At 33.8% G+C, this 15,992-nt stretch overlaps 1 protein-coding gene across 1 annotated transcript in view; it reads left to right on the top strand.

The window, feature by feature from the left end:
- Nucleotides 1–15,992, top strand: part of PTPRQ (protein tyrosine phosphatase receptor type Q) — a 261,122-nt gene that overhangs the window by 95,885 nt on the left and 149,245 nt on the right. The window contains exons 33-35 of the mRNA XM_037042809.1: nucleotides 6,661–6,843; nucleotides 7,210–7,311; nucleotides 12,137–12,257. Coding sequence (XP_036898704.1) covers nucleotides 6,661–6,843; nucleotides 7,210–7,311; nucleotides 12,137–12,257 — 406 coding nt within the window. The remainder of the gene's footprint in view (nucleotides 1–6,660; nucleotides 6,844–7,209; nucleotides 7,312–12,136; nucleotides 12,258–15,992) is intronic.

The raw sequence follows: 15,992 nt of genomic DNA, 5'->3' as shown, positions 1-15,992 counted from the left end.
AGTATAGAATGGACAGTTTGACAAGCAAACTTGGGATTAATTTATATTTTCTCATATAGTGTGCAATAATCACATAAAGAACTCTTAAGTTTCTATGCAAATTACCCTTTGACAATCCGTATATTTTCTTTCATTTTTTTAAGTGAAACAGAAAAAAACCCTATTTTTTAAAGATTTATTTATTTTTTTAGAGAGGGGAAGGGAGGAAGAAAGAGAGAAAGAGAAACATCAATGTGTGGTTGCCTCTTGTGTGGCCCCCACTGGGGACCTGCCTGCAACCCAGGCATGTGCCCTGACTGGGAATCAATCTTTCGACTCTTTGGTTCCCAGTTCGTGCTCAACCCACTGAGCTATGCTAGCCAGGGCACTTTCTTTCCTTTTTAAGACATAACATTTTTTACAGTAAGCCTTTAACCAAATGCCTTGACTATGTCTGATTTGGGGCAACAACCATCAGTGGATAGTAACTTAGATGTTGACTAAAATTTTGTGTAGCACTTTATAAATTTGCATTAATTAATAGCATTTCTTAATTTATCTACATAAGATTAAAACTATATATGCCAAACAAAAATAAATAAACAAAATTATTTATTTTTAATTTTTACATAGATTTTTACATTTCCGCTTATTTCAACTAACTATACTAATTACCTTTATTTTTGAGTTATCTATTTTGCATACTACTTCCACAATGGGAAACACTATGCTATTTTCGAAAACTGAAGAGTTCAGCATCATTTTCTAAAATTAGTAAGTCATCAGGTTGCTCTTGCTTTACTTTCCCTGAAGACCCAGCACTGGTTGTTCTCTGAGGATTAATGAATAAAAATGCAAAGGATATCAGCTTGCATCAGGCATGCATCTTTATATCCTGACTACTCGGAGCAGGCAGGCAACTCCAGAGGGCAACTTGGAAATGCCAATGAGAATTTTTAAAAAGCAGAAGTTATATTGAAGTATAAAATTCAAGCATAGCATCACTAATCTCTCTGTTTCTTGCTGTTGAAAAGCTATTCAATTAAATTTTACTTACTTTCCTTAGCTGTGAGTTTCTCTCCTCTTTTTAATACATTCTATATCATGTCAGACTCTTTACTCATTCATTGAACAGATTGCATGGACTCCATATCACGTCCTACAGATCTAGTAGGCACCGAGGATACAACAGTACGTAAGAAAAAATTCCTAGCTAGTGGAACTTAACGTTCTTCGAGGGGCCACAGAGCCAGTAAACTAATGATACATATGACTTTCGGAAGAAGTAAATTTTTTGAAGAAAAAAATATGAGGGAAAAAGAGAGAGAGAGAGTTATAGAGTGGTGAGCAGCTATTTGAGATAGAGGACTGATCAAAGTTTCTCTGAGGATATTATATATACCCAGGAATATTAATAATCTACATAATTAAATTAGATGAGGATAAGGAAGAAAAGTGTTTCAGAAGGAAAAATAGAAATCCGCAAGTCCCTGAAGTGAAGATACACTATATAGTTGAGGAAGAACAGAATATTTCTGTCATTCAAGCAATATGAGTTATGGGGAGGGAATTAACAAATGAGGAGGGACAGACAGACAGAGGTGGACCATGGAGAGATTTGGGTGCCAATGTAAGAAGTTTGGTTAATTTTAATGGGAAGGTAGTAGAGAATTATGAGACAAAAAGCTGGTATGATTTGCAGTTTTAGAAGGCTGCTGCTAAATATGTTGGACTTGGGAGTAAAGAGATAAATCAATATTACTAGTTTTTTTAAATTTGAGTATTTGGGTAAAAAATGATGGCACCATTTACTAAAGTGGGGAAGTCAGTTAAAAGGTCACTTTGGAGGAATTCAGTAGTTTTGTGTTTGAAAGTCAGAGAAAGAATGCAGAGTTGAATACATCAATTGGAGGCATTGCTGTATCTCTGATATTCAAAGTCAGGAAAAAGTCACATCAGGGTGAGTGTCGTGGAGATGAAAAGAAGCATACAATTATGTCCAGGGGCAGTCTAACCTGTAGACTTTGGGAAGTCAAGGAGGAGCCAGCCAAGGACTAAGCACAAGTGGACATTGAGGTAGAAAGAGAATCAGGACAAGATCATGGAAGGCACTTGAATAAAGACTTTCAGGCGGAAAGAATTCATTTCCTATGTCAAGTGTTGTTAACAGTGAAGCAAGTTGAGGGCACATGGAATTGATTAATCGTTTTGCAAGATGGAGATTATTGATGACTTTGCAACAGTAGGTTTCATGGAAAAAATATGAGGGGAAAATGCCTAACTGAAGGGGAACTGAGGAAGAATGATGAGTAAGACAGGGGATAAAAGGAGTAAGGGCAAATTTTGAAGAATTTTCTTGTAAAGTGGAAGATAGGATCAATAGTTGAAAGGAGAGTAGTCTCTTTTTTTACTGTAATAGATATAATATGTGCTTTCACATGCATTTCACATATAATTATGGAAATTATTCAATAAAAAGAAAATTAATCATCCAACAAAGGAAATAACTTCAAGTCTAAAACATTTGACTAGGTAGCTGGAGAGGAATCTAGTGCAGAAGTGGAGGGCTAGGCCTTGGAAAGGGGCAGAAGAGAAGGCAATTAAAGGAAAATTGGCACTAGAAAGAGAATGCATTTATTTTCTCAATGAACTGAGAGACAAGTTTATCAGCTTTGAAGTAGGATGGGAGATACTGGGTGTTTATGGAGAGAGAGGATGGTGAAAATATACAGAACGGAATGGGAAACTAAATTATACACACACACAAACACACACATGCACACACATGCACAGGCTACCAGACAGTGAAAAAGATTTTATTTGATATTGGAGGTTATAAATTTAAATGAGACTAGTCAGCATGACATAGTGTTTTATTCAGACATTTCCAGCAGTTACATTGCTGGTATGGAACCAGCACTGAGTTTAGTTTAATCCAAATTGGAATTTTGTCAGGAAAGTAAGAGTAAAAAAAAGGAGTTGATGGAGATTGCTAGGGAGAGATTTTAGTGACGGGCTATGGACTCTGACCTGAGTAAGTAGGAAGATGATGGCTGTGATGATCTGATGAGGAAAAGGTGATTGTTCAGTTGACAAAATGAGAGTTGGTAAGCTGGAAAGATAGAAAGGGGTTGCCAAAGAGAGGAGTCCTGGCAGTTACTGGTAATGGCAAGGCTTGGGGTGTTGCTACAAAAGCCAGTGGTCAAGGTGAGGTAGTGGAAAAGACTGCTGGGATTGTGGAGATCAAGGAGTGCAGACTCTAGGCAACTGGACAGGTCCTCGCATCCATGTTGACATCTCTAAGGGTGGTAGGGAGGAAGTCCATCAAATGGGTGGTAAAATTTTTATGATGTTTAGAAAAGTGTCAAGAGTATCACTAGATGGCTTTTTTCATAATTTTGATTTTTTTTACATTTTTATTGTGTTTTTCTATTACATTTATCTACCCATACCATCTTCCACCTTCATCCATCGCCCTTCCCCAGCAAGCACCATGCTGTGGTCTGTGTCCATGAGTTCTTTATTTTTTTTGTCTTTTTTGCTCTATCCCTCTACCTCCTCAACCCCGACCCCCTAGAGCTGTCAGCCTGCTCTCCATCTATGAGTCAGTCTCTGTTTTGCTTGTTTAGTTCACTGTGTTCATTAGATTCCACATATGAGTGAAATCATATGGTACTTGTCTTTCTCTGATTGGCTTATTCCTCTTGTTTTTACATCATATTCTTTATTTTATCACATATGTTATTATTATTCAAGTACAATTGTCCATTTCCCCCAACCACAGCCCACGGCACCACCCACCCTCGCCTCCCACCCTCTATCCTACCCACCTATGGCTTTGTCCATGCATCCTTTATACATGTTCTTTGATGGCCCTTTCCTTATTTTCCCCCATTATCCCTCTCCCCGCTCCCCTCTGGTTACTGTCAGTTTGTTCTTTATTTCAATGTCTCTGGTTATATTTTGCTTGCATATTTGTTTTGTCGATTAGGTTCCACTTATGGGTGAGATCATATGGTATTTGTCCCTCACTGCCTCGCTTGTTTCACTCAGCATAATGCTCTCCAGGCCCATTCATGCTGTTGCAAAGAATAAAGTGTCCACTAGTGTCCACTAGATGAGTGGATAAACAGGTATGGTACATTTATGCAATGGAGTACTACTTAGCCATTAACATGAACTTTTTAAAAAAAATTAAAAAACAAAAATTTATACTAGATGACTATCTTAAGGAAATGTAGCTCATAGAGTTCTTCAGGTAGGAAGGAGAAAAGATATGAATATAGTAAAAAGGAGCAATAAGTACAAGTATACACCTCCCAGGTACTATGGTTATAGAGGTTACGGAGAAAAGCAAATGGTTACCAGTTACCTGAAGGGGCTAGGATTACCTCAGCAGGTCCAAGATTTCAGTGAGAGTCGGAAGGTTAACACAGCATCAGGAGGAGATTTGGGGTGTTTGGGCAGGCATAGTAGGTTATATTGCTACATCATACTATGTTCTGATTTTTAAACCTTCCAAAATTTTTGGACTATCAAAAATTTTGTCAAATTCTTTGTCAGTGTTTTCTATTAAGTCTGCCTTTGTCGCAGTATACTTGGTAGCAGGTAGCAATTGGCAAGGGGACAGTGTATCTATACTTTCAAGACTTCAGAGTTCTATTTCTCTAGTTCACTAACTTTATTAGTCGCAGTTTTTATATCCATTGTATTTAGAATACAAAATTTAAAGGTTAATTTTTTTGTTTTGAAAGGAAATAATTAAAAGCAGGACTCTAATGACAATAATATTTACGTATTTAGTTTATACTGTGATGGGGTTTAATCCCCCAAATTAAACATTATTATTATTGTTCTGTGAAGACAATGTTTAAACATTACCTTTGCAACTATGGTCTTTCATCTCCAGAAAATATTTTGTTTGCCAAGAGTGCATTGTTTAGAATTTTATTTATTAATGTGGTATTGATGACATGCACTCTCTCTGTTTTTGATTGTCTGAAAATGTTTTTATTTTGTTCTTATTAATTTTTCTGGTATAGAATTCCACTTGTTTTTTGATTAAACTCAATTGTCAGCCTAATTGTCATTTCTATAGATAATATATCTTTTTCTGTTGCTGTTAAGATAATCTCTTTTTTGTATACCATACTTTGACAATGAATTTCTTTATTTATTTAATTAATTAATTAAATTAATTAATTTATTTATTTAATTTCAGAATTTCTTTAAAATTCTGCTTGGGATTTATTGGAATTCCTTGATCTGAAGTTCCATATCTCTCAATGATTTTGAAAAGTCTCAGCTATTACCTTTCCAAATATCTCTTCTTCTTCATTCTATTACCTTAGACCCTCTTAGTTATAACCTCTATGTCTAACTACCATTTTTATATTTTTAATATTTCCTTTCTCTGAGCTACATTTTCAATACTGTCACTGAGCTACATTTTCAATACTTTCATTTCAATACTATCATTCTTTTTGCTAAATTTTTCACTGTCTGTATCTAATCTGCTTTGATACATTAAGGTAATTTGACTTACAGTAATTTTATTTTGTCTGTTCTAGAAATTCTGTCTGGTTCTTTTTCACCTCTGTTTCATTATTTATGCTTTTTGTCATTCTTTAAATACTTTGTGTTCATATTTTCAAATGTTTTATTTCTTGAAATATACTAAAAATTCATTTTTATTCTTTTAGTAAGCTCAATAGCTGATGTCTTTTGAAGTGTAATGTGTGTTTGTGTGTGTGTGTGTGTGTGTGTGTATTATTATTTTCTTTTTCTTTGCTGGCTTTAACTATTGGTGCCTAAGTTACTTGGGTGTTTAGTGATTTTGTAAGTGAGCTCACATTACTTGAAACTTTATCTGTGGGAAATTTATGTGCCCTGAGTTGAAGTTGAGTTTCTTCAGAGAAACTTTATGCTATTTGTTTTTGAATGTTAGCAACTCAGGATTACAGATTTGTTTTAATTCAAATTCATGCTGTACAGGCTACATGGACTTGGACCACTATAGGTTCATAGGGACAGACTTGCAGTTCTAAAATTACATAATTTTTCTTTCTTTCCCACCTCTTTATCTTTATCTAAATATACAACATTATCAAGCCCTTCTTGAACAAGAATTAAATTTAAAAAATTTTAAAAAACTAATTTTTAACTTTTAATATATATATGAGTAATTAATGAAAGACAGAATCACTTCAAGTGTTTTCTAACCCTCTTTTATCTGTGTGTTCTGTAGTATATGATTGCTTAATACAGTTACAACCATTTTAATAAAAATATCATTCTGTAAACATTATTCTATATGATTATCATTATTCTATTATTCATCATATGAATTTTCTATTGAGATAAAATCTATTCTTACATTGTTTTTTGTGTATAATGTATCTACACCTTATTTCATTTAAGATATTTATTACAAAGGTTTTCAGAAACAACTATAAAGGGCACATGGACAAAACCAAAGTGGGTGGAATCAGGGGAGGTCAGTGGGGATGGCTGAGGTAGGGGGAGTAAATGCAGACACCTGTACTTGAACAGCAATACAAGAATTACAAAAAAGATATTTATTACAATCACTTCCTAGTGCACTTGGATGAAAACTTCAGCAGAATAGGTTTTTAGAATGGAATTGTTTCATGGATTTATTTCACTTTACTTTTCTTTCAGTACCTGATAGTGCACCAGAAAATATTACTTACAAAAATATTTCCTCTGGAGAGATTGAAATATCATTCCTTCCCCCAAGTAGTCCCAATGGAATCATACAAAAATATACAATTTATCTCAAGAGAAGTAATGGAAATGTGGAAAGAACTATAGATACAACCTCTTTGACCCAGAGCATTGAAGGTAAAAAATTATATATATATAGTTGTATATTTAGATTTATATTAACAGAGTGGCCACAAAATATTACCTTGTTATACTATGAATGGTATTTATGAGTAGTTTTATACAGGCTATGAAAACTCTGGCCTTTTGATTAAATAAACTAGGAGTTTATTTCAGGTGACATAAAAGAATATTCTAGGTCAACCCTCATTCATATTACTCTATATCATTTTGTCTTCTTAATAGGAGTTACTCTTTCAAATATTTACATTTTCATTTAGCTTTTACTTTTGGAAGATTGTTGAGATCCTTTATAGTTTGCCTTGTGCATATTATTAAAGAATATTTTCTAAGTCTCAACTTGTCGATTTAATTTCTATTTAGGGCTGAAGAAATATACCCAGTATGTGATTGAGGTGTCTGCTAGCACGCTCAAAGGTGAAGGAGTTCGGAGTGCACCCATAAGTGTGCTGACAGAAGAAGATGGTAAGTGTAGCAGTAGATAAAGACAATTTGAGTTCATCACATTTCAAAAGCCACATATGTAGATGAAGCTATAATGTAAAAAAAAAAACAAAAACCCTATCCTTTGGTATCAGTGGTGAGCCATGCCAGTACTACCCAGATTTCATCGCCATGGTGTAAAAGAAGCTGGCACAGTCAGGTTTGTGCTCAATAAAATCAGGTGTACAGTGGGGTTTTTTTTTTGCATTATTCTGGAGTCATCTGTGCTCTGTAAAAAAAAAACAACAGTATTTTTTAATCAGAATTTTTAAGGCTAAAATTTTGGTTTGAATGGTTTGAACGTCAACTAACATATTAGTTATGCTGTGTTTTTCAACTTTTGTATTCATAAGATTAGACATTTACATACGTTTTGTAGCAGATTCTGTTATGTCAACCTGTAACAGTTTTTTAAATCTAATTAGAGTTATTTGCTAATGAGTTCAGGCTATTTTCCAGTTTTGCTGCATAATTGCAAGATGGTATTCCTGAATGTTAACAGCCTTCCTATTGAATATTTAAACATACCTCTTCCAACCCGAATAAAATCAACTGTGCTACCAAGACTGCTTTACACCATTACTTCACCAAGTTAGAGGCATATATCATGCTCAGAAAATTAGTTTTGAGAAATATACTTGGGTTTGGATTTGCATTTTGTGTTTTATACTTTGTGTTTTTGGACACTCTTAATATTTTCTATAAAAGGAAGCCCTATTGCCATGAGGGGTGGGCCTGTAAATAGTATAAGTATGTGTAAAGCATCTCTGTTTCTTTCCTCTTTCTTTCAAGTTTCCTGATCTCCAAGCTAGGTTGTACCCTGAGGATGTTCAGATTCTAGTCATTCACCAGGACAAAATGTGCATTGTGCACTTCTAGAAAGAAGGCTTTTTCTCTTCATTGACTTATGTTATTCAACATAATAAAGTCTTTGGAACTCTATTCTCCTATTTCAGGCCTCTTACTGTCTCACCTTGACAAAATCACTTCATCAAAGCATGGTGGTAGGGTCCTCTGGGTTGTTCTAAGTCTCCTTAGAGGTTAGTCTTTCTTTAGTCATTGTCTCTGCTTACCATGCTTGCTTCTCCACTAAAACTTACCTGTCCAAATTTGCATTTTTAATTTAAATTTTTTCTGTTATAGTTTACATGTAATATTATTTTGCATTAGTTTCAAGTGTATAGCATAGTGATTAGACAATCACTTACAATAATAGTCAATCTGGTCACAGCAACCCAGTATCTATGGGACACAGAGGAAACAGTCCTAACTGGGAAATTCATAGCATTACAGGCCTACCTCAAAAAAACAAGAAAAATCTCAAATAAACAATCTAAACTTACACCTAAAGTGTAAGAGATTGTTCTCTTGTTCTTCTAGAAAATGAAGAACAAGAAAAGACCTAAGTGAGTAGAAGAAAGGAAATAATGCGTATCAGAGGGAAAGAAATGAAATAGAGTCTAAAAAAACAAATGTTCGATGAAGCCAAGGGCTGTTTTTTGAAAAGATAAACAAGATTGATAAACCTTTAAACAGACTCACCAAGAAAAAAAAAGAGAGAGAGAGCACCCAAATAAATAAAATAGAAATGAGAAAAAAGAGGACACAAATTAATAAAATCAGAAATGAAAATAAAAAACCACAGAAGAAAAATAATTAAGATAAAATATAATAAATAACCATATGGCAACAAATTGGACAATCTGGAAGAAATGGATAAATTCCTAGAAACATAAAACTTTCAAAACTGAATCAAGAAGAAACAAAATCTTAACTGATTGATTACCAGTAGTGAAATTGAAGCAGTAATAAAAAGACTCCCAGGTGAATTTTACCAAATATTCAAAGAAGACCTAACACCTCTCCTTCTCAAACTATTTCAAAAAATTCAAGAGGAGGGTAGACTTTCAAACTCATTTCATGAGACTAGCATTATTCTAATTCCAAAACCAGATACAGGCACTATAAAGAAAGAAAAATATAGGCTAATATCCGAGATGAATGTGGACCCAACAAACCTTAACAAAATACTAGCAAAGTGCACCCAGCAATACATTTGAAAGATCATACACCATGATCAAGTGGGATTTATTCCTGGGATGCAAAGTTGGTACAATATCCACAAATTAATTAATGTGATACACCACTTAAACAAAATGAAGGATAAAAATCATAGGATAGGTGCAGAAGAGCATTTGATAAAATCCAGTACCCATATATGCTAAAAACTCTCAGCAAAGTGTCAATAGAGGGAATATATCTCAACATAATAAAGGTCATATATGACAAACCTGTAGGTAACATCATACTCAATAGGGAAAAAGTACCATTTTCTTAACATCAGGAATGAGATAGGGATGTCTGCTTTCACCTGTCTTACTCAACCTGGTACTGGAAGGCCAGGCTGCAGAAATCAGACAAGAAGAAATAATAAAAGGCACCCAAAATGGAAGGGAAGAAGTAAAACTGTCATTGTTTGCCCACTTCTTTATTTCTAATCTAATTAAATTGTTCTGAGATTTTGAGATCTTTTGTGAAGGAACCTGGGCCAGTAATGAACATATATTTCCAACAGGCAGAGCTTTTCACCTCTCAAGTCAATAGTTTCAAATTATACTATACGTCTGAATACCTGGGCTGCTAGAAACACAAAGTCAAGGTAAACTTTCATTGAAATCCCTGGCCAAGTCATGGATGCAATTGCTAAGGAACAGGGTGAAGAACAAGATCCCTTTATCCAAAAATTACAAGGAAACTAAGAAAGGATAAAGTCCTGAGAAAGTTTGCCTAATTGGATAGTGAGAGTTCCTTCTCCTCATGAACTTTCAGTTCAGTAAGAGAGAGAGTTTTCAGAAATATGTAAACAAATAATTTGGATAATTCTAATTACTGCTATAACAATTCCCTAAAAGTATTCAGCAGGACCAAAGAAGGACTGTAGCTATTCTGAGGCATGCGAGAAAGTGCAGCTGAGAAAGTTGTCTCTAAGCTGGGACTTGAAGCAAGGTGAATAAAGTGGGAGGGTGACAAATAAGGAAGGTAACACCAGGTAGAAAGAGTAGGGGCCTTATGAAGGCCTTTCACATGTACTCTCATGTGCTCTGTCATGATGAATTGGGTAGATTGCAAAAGATACTGCATTTGCTTTTCTAATTTTTCAAAATTTTTTGGATTGTAACTTAGGATACAAATGCCAAAATTATTAAAACAGTCTGCTATTGTAGATATGCAGTATTTTATTTTGATAGGCATGTTAATTATATTTATTAAGCAGTACAAAAATTTACATTAAAATGCCTCAAAATATAGAAAGATTAAATGTAAAACACCAAGAATTGTATTTCACGTAAGTATCTTAAAGCATACTATAGCAAGAAATGCTTAGTCACAACATATATTCTAAGTCAGTGTTATTTTTGATTGAAATATTTTTTTAATAATAAACAAAAATTCAGTTTTGCAAAGACATTGAGGAAAATATCATAGGCTTTTGTTTTCACAAATGAGAGTTCTCAGTTAGAGGTAATGCATGTCTTGGGAAACAGACATCTCCAAATGATATATGGATTCCTGTGATAATCAGTATTTGATAGCATTTTTATTATAGTGCCAGTGGGAATACCTAATGAAAATATAAATACAGCTGTCACCATTATTCCTTACAACTCCTCTCATAAACCTTTTCTCTGCTCAATAAACATTTTTTGGTAAAAATTGTTACCACAACAATGAAAACACACACAAAGACATATGTATGCAAACAACAATAACTGAGATTTCTCAGAAAATAAAAACTAAAAGAATCCAGGTAGCATTTTCTCCAAATCATTGAAAAAAATAATGTGTACGTGTATTAACATTATTCAAATATGTCAAAAAAATTCTCAGGATTCCTATTAGCTTCCTGTTTGTTCATTTTCCATGTAAAACAATAATGATAAAAGTTTTAGTAATTTATATCCTTTTATATGCAAAAAGTTGTATATCAATATGCTAAGACATTACTATACTGGTATAGGTGCTGAGAAATGCCTTTCTAAATGTTTTATCTAAATGGAAATATAAACTTGGCTAGTTAATGTACAGTAATATGTTTTAGTGCTTATTCAGTGTAGAATCACTGAAGTATTTGAATCCTTACACTGTTTAGAAGTAAGAATTAGAAAGTATTTCTAATTCTTTGCAAAGAATTAGAATTCTTGAGAAAGAATTAGAAGTACTTTTCTGTTCATGTGCCTCATTGGTGTTTCCTTTGTTAACCATTCAATTCGGAAGACTAAATGAACAGATTCCCATATTATTTTACATTTTACTGACATAAATGAAATTAAGGAATGTAGTTTTTATTTGTGGGGTCAGTCATTGTAACTGCTCTCCCAATGTTATGCTTATTACTTTCCCACTACTTAGATGTATGATTTTTTCCATCTACTTTTATTTTGGGGGGAGCTTTTTTACTGTGTATTATATTTATTCACCACAGAGTTTTATTTTTATTAGAGAACTGTAATTTACTGAGATGTACTTAAGCAGTAGGTGAATCACTATGACATAGCCCTTGTTCTTTTTTCTCATGAAATGTTTTTTTCCATTGAATCACAGAAACAGATGTTCTAACACCACCATGCAAAATCTTCTTTTATCATCTAATTTTGAAAGTAAACATCAGTCTCCCATGCCCACAGAGAAAAGCACTGTACCTGATTCATTTACCAGAAGGCTTATAATAAAAATTTTGTGCATCTTCATTTTAATCTTTTAAATATATGTTTAATAAAATAAATTATTCTGTACTCTAAATTTTCAGCTCCTGATTCTCCCCCCCATGACTTCTCTGTGAAACAGTTGTCTGGTGTCACTGTGAAGTTGTCATGGCAACCACCCCTGGAGCCAAATGGAATTATCCTCTATTACACAGTTTATGTCTGGTAAGAATTTTTTTTTCTTTTTTGGAAATAGTTCTGAGAACAAGTATTAATCTGTAACATAATAGGAATGCATTTTTTTAAATTTCAGGATTTGATACTACATTAGAACCTGATTATTAGTAGGCTAGTTAATATGCTTTTATTAAAAACAAAGTTTTTCCCATATTGTGTAGAGATCCAAGCATTGTCAAATAATATAATTATTTGTAATTAAAATAAAGTGGTATGTATTGTGCATAATTATACTAAATTTCTTTTCTTTAAAGTTATTGACTGATCAACTTAAGTGAATACTTAACTCTTGTAGAGTTTTACACAAATATTCTTTTTTTAAAAACATTTTTAACACTTTTTTTGAGATTTTTTAAAAAATTTATTTATCCTTAGAGGGTAAGGGAAGGAGAGAGGGAGAGAAATATCAATGTATGGTTGCCTCTTGTGAGTCCCCTGCTGGGAAGTGGCCTGCAACCCAGGCATGTGCCCTGACTGGGAATCGAACTGCGATCGTGTGGTTCGCAGGCCCGCACTCAATCCACTGAGCTACACCAGCCAAGGCACAAATATTCTTTATATTACTGTTTTTTAAAGTTTCCTTGAGCATAAATGTTTTAACTACAATTTAAAAGATATTTTTTGAGAAATCTCTTAAGGTCAGTTTTTCATGGAGATGTAAGCAGTGGATTTATTTTTTTCTAACCACTTTTGCTTGATTGTCTATTTATGCATTATTTGTGAAAAGGATAAAATCCTATAGTGTATCTCATGTCAGTTAAACAACATGGCTATACTGCTTTATGAGAACTCAGTAGATAAAAATCCTAGTTTTCATCTAATGTTAATGCTTTTAAAATGATTAATAAGTTATGTATTATGATATATAATACATAATGAGTTAAATATCTCAACTCAGAAAATACATTTTATACAATGCTTTATAGAACATAGGCATTTCTTACTTTTGATTCCTGACTTGGAAGATCCAGCATTGAGAAGCTACAATTGTTTTTTTTTAATAGGCCCTTTTACTCTTTTTAAAAAATATATTTTATTGATTATGCCATTACAGTTGTTCTATTTCCCCCCTTCATTCCCCTCCACCCTACACACCCACTCCCCCACCATCCCCCCTTTTAGTTTATGACCACATATCTCAAGTTCTTTAGATTCTATATTTCCCCTATTATTCTTGTCCTTCCCCCTATTTTCTACCTACCATCTATGCTACTTATTCTCTGTACCTTCTCCCCTCCTTCTCCCCCTCCCACTCCCCTGTTGCTAACCCTCCACGTGATCTTCATTTCTATGGTTCCGCTCCTGATATAGCTGTCATCTTAGATTGCTTTTGTTTTAGGTGTGGTTGTTAATAACTGTGAGTTTGCTGTCCTTTTACTGTTCATATTTTTTATCTTCTTTTTCTTAGATAAGTCCTTTTAATATTTCACATAATAAGGGCTTGGTGATGATGAACTCCTTAAATTTGATCTTATCTGAGAAGCACTTTATCTGCCCTTCCATTCTAAATGAAGGCTTTGCTGGATAGAGTAATCTTGGATGTAGGTCCTCACACTTCATGACTTGGAATATTTCTTTCCAGACTCTTCTTGCCTGTAAGGCCTCTTTTGAGAAATCCGCTGACAGTCTGATGGGCACTCCTTTGTAGGTGCTGCTTATCTCTTGCTGCTTCTAGGATTCTCTCCTTCATTTTAGTCTTGGCTAATGTAATTATGATGTGCCTTGGTTTGTTCCTTCTTGGGTCCAACTTCTTTGGGACTCTCTGAGCTTCCTGGAGTTCCTGGACGTCTATTTCCTTTGCCAGATTGGGGAAGTTCTCCTTTATTATTTGTTCAAAGAAGTTTCCACTTGTGGCTGTTCCTCTTCCCCTCCTGGCACCCCTATAATTTGGATGTTGGAACGTTTAAAGATGTCCTGGGGGATCCTGAGCCTCTTCTCATGTTTTTGAAATCTTGTTTCTTCATATTTTTCTGTTTGGTCATTTTTTTTCTTCCTTCTGATCCACTCCCTTGATTTGAGTCCCAGTTTCCTTTCCATCACTATTGGTTTCCTGTGCATTTCCCTTCATTTCAATTAGTTTAGCCTTCATTTGTTCCTCTAATTTGTGACTAAAATCAACAAGTTCTGTGAGTATCCTGATCACCAGTGTTTTGAACTGTGCATCTGAGAAGTTGGCTATTTCTAGTTTTTTAAAATCTCTTCTTTCTCCTAAATTAAGATTTTTCTTTTGTCTAATTTGTCTTCAAACTTTTTGCAGACTGCTATGAGGGACTATACATCCTATGTTCTTCATTGCCTAATTCCTAGTTATTTTGCCTAGTCATGGCAAAATTGAGAGTGACATGAGAGATGTTAGTGGGGAGAGAAGCAGTGGGAAGAAGATAATCATTTCCTTCTGTTACTGTATTCATTCATTTCTTTATCCCTTCATTTACCAACATCGAAGGAGTACTAAATGCCCAATGAAAACACGTGTATGACCCTTGCCCTTATGGAGTTTACATTCTCAAGGGAACACTGCATTGTAGACCCACAAACAGAAAACTAGCTGGCTCATAATTAAGGGAGTATTTTTGAATGGATGAATGAATAAGAGTATATTTTAAGAGTTAGAAATTGATTTCTAACTTTTCTCTTTGAATTTCTGCCATGAGAGTAGTGATGCTCTTGTAGACAAGGGATGCCTCAGGTTGAGTAAGATAAGATCACATAAAAAAATGGAAAAACATGTTAACATCCTTAAGGATATTATCTGTAACAGACTGGAATCTATATTAGTAATAATGAAGAAAATAGAGGCATCCAAAAGTTTCTAGCATCTTCTTACTAATACTTATTAGTAAGAAAAACTTTAGCTCATGTAGTTAAAGGAATAGTCTTAACTCTGGCTTCTTTCGCAATCACTTGTGCTTTTTGAGAATTTTTGTTGTACTCTTTATTGGGAAGAATTGGAGGTGGGTATTAGAACATAATGCACATGGGTCTAGAGTCTGAGAAATGTGGCTTTGAACTTTGACTCTGGCAATGATCTGTACAGTTCTTTTAAAATACTTTATAAATGGTGGCTATCATTATTGGCAGGGTTCCTATTTCAGAGGTCCATATTTCTCTCATAATTCTGCTTCTAGTGTTTTAGTTGTTCCAATAATTACCATTTTTAAAAAATGACATCTTTGAATATTTGCTGTTCAGTATGTCTGCAAAATGCAGTCTTCTTATTACCTTTGTTATACTTGATGACTTTTTTCTTTGTCATAAATATTTCTTTACAAAACGGCTCATGAGGGATAACTTGTAATCATTTTATATCCACTATTATGTGAGTCATATATGGTTTGTGGATGGTGTATCCATTACATTTGAAGTTAATTTATCCTTCTAAATTTTGCTTTGTGAAATAATTTTATCATCCAACAAGATGGCAAAGAAGCATTTTTCCTCAGCTATATTGATAAATTATGCTTTTATGTTTTAAAATATATTGATAAATCATGCTTTTATGTTTTCAAATGATACATAATCCTTACATTCTTAAGGCAACTGCTATTAAATAAATAAATTTCTATCAGAGTACTGTAGTCTTACTGTTCTAATATACTGTGGATTAAATAAACTGATGTAAAGTTTATTTATTTATGGTAGAATTCAACTTGGATTGTTTAGCAATTTTACTTCTATATTGTCCACAAAGTTTAACAGTAGTTTTCTCTTTTTAAAATATTT

This window comes from Sturnira hondurensis, unplaced genomic scaffold (assembly GCF_014824575.4).
Source record: "Sturnira hondurensis isolate 20B ecotype Veracruz unplaced genomic scaffold, ASM1482457v3 Scaffold0003801, whole genome shotgun sequence".
Classification (NCBI taxonomy): Eukaryota; Metazoa; Chordata; class Mammalia; order Chiroptera; family Phyllostomidae; genus Sturnira; species Sturnira hondurensis.
Note: the sequence above shows the minus strand (reverse complement) of the source record. Positions and strands in the feature narration are given on the sequence as shown.